At 68.0% G+C, this 685-nt stretch overlaps 1 protein-coding gene across 1 annotated transcript in view; it reads right to left on the bottom strand.

The window, feature by feature from the left end:
* The window catches only part of SLC38A2 (solute carrier family 38 member 2), a 16,294-nt gene extending 16,187 nt beyond the window's left edge, over positions 1–107 (bottom strand). Inside the window, exon 1 of the mRNA XM_014963333.1 lies at positions 76–107. Coding sequence (XP_014818819.1) covers positions 76–107 — 32 coding nt within the window. The remainder of the gene's footprint in view (positions 1–75) is intronic.
* Between the last annotated feature and the right edge of the window lie 578 nt (positions 108–685).

Below are 685 nucleotides of genomic sequence, written 5' to 3'. Positions count from 1 at the left end.
CCGCCCAACCCCGGGGCTGATGCAACAGCCACGGCAGATTGTCACACCGGCCTCCCGCCGCCTCCCCGCGCTCACCGCCCGCCCTCCCCGCCGGCGACACCGGGCATCCCGGCCTTTTCAGCGGAAAAACCCATCCCGGGTGCCGGGACTGCGCCGCGCCGCTTGGGGTGGTTTTTCTCCATCTTTCCCGGGATGCGGCAGCGGCGCCTCCCGAAGCGCCTCCGACGCCGCCGGGCAGAGGGGGCCGAGGGGCTGCCGCCGGACAAAGGCGCCGAGGACCGGGCGCGCTGCCTCCCAAAACTGTCCGTCCCTCCCCGCCAGCTCCCCGTTCCTGCCGGCCGCCGCGCCGTACCTTCTCCGCAAGAGCTGGGGGGCGAGGTTTCCCTGCCGAAGCCTCGGAACGAGGAGACGCTCCTTTTCTGGGGTGCGCTTCCCGCAAGGGGGGAAAACCCTTAGCTATAAAACCTCAGCGAAAGCAGACCCCTGAATAAATAAAGGCGGCGGTGGCGGTGGTGGGGGTAAAAGATCACTTTAAAAAGCCAGCGGTGTAAAAGGGAAAGAAAATAGCGTGTCCGCGGTGTTGTGACGGCGTCGGCGTCGCTCCCGGTCTGACGGCCCCCTCGGGGCGCCGCCGCTCTTCAGGAAGGAATGTTGGGCACGTCATCACGGGAGGGGCTGCCCGCCG

Source organism: Calidris pugnax, unplaced genomic scaffold, assembly GCF_001431845.1.
Source record: "Calidris pugnax isolate Ruff unplaced genomic scaffold, ASM143184v1 scaffold44, whole genome shotgun sequence".
NCBI lineage: Eukaryota > Metazoa > Chordata > Aves > Charadriiformes > Scolopacidae > Calidris > Calidris pugnax.
This window is presented reverse-complemented; position numbering and strand designations above follow the sequence as displayed.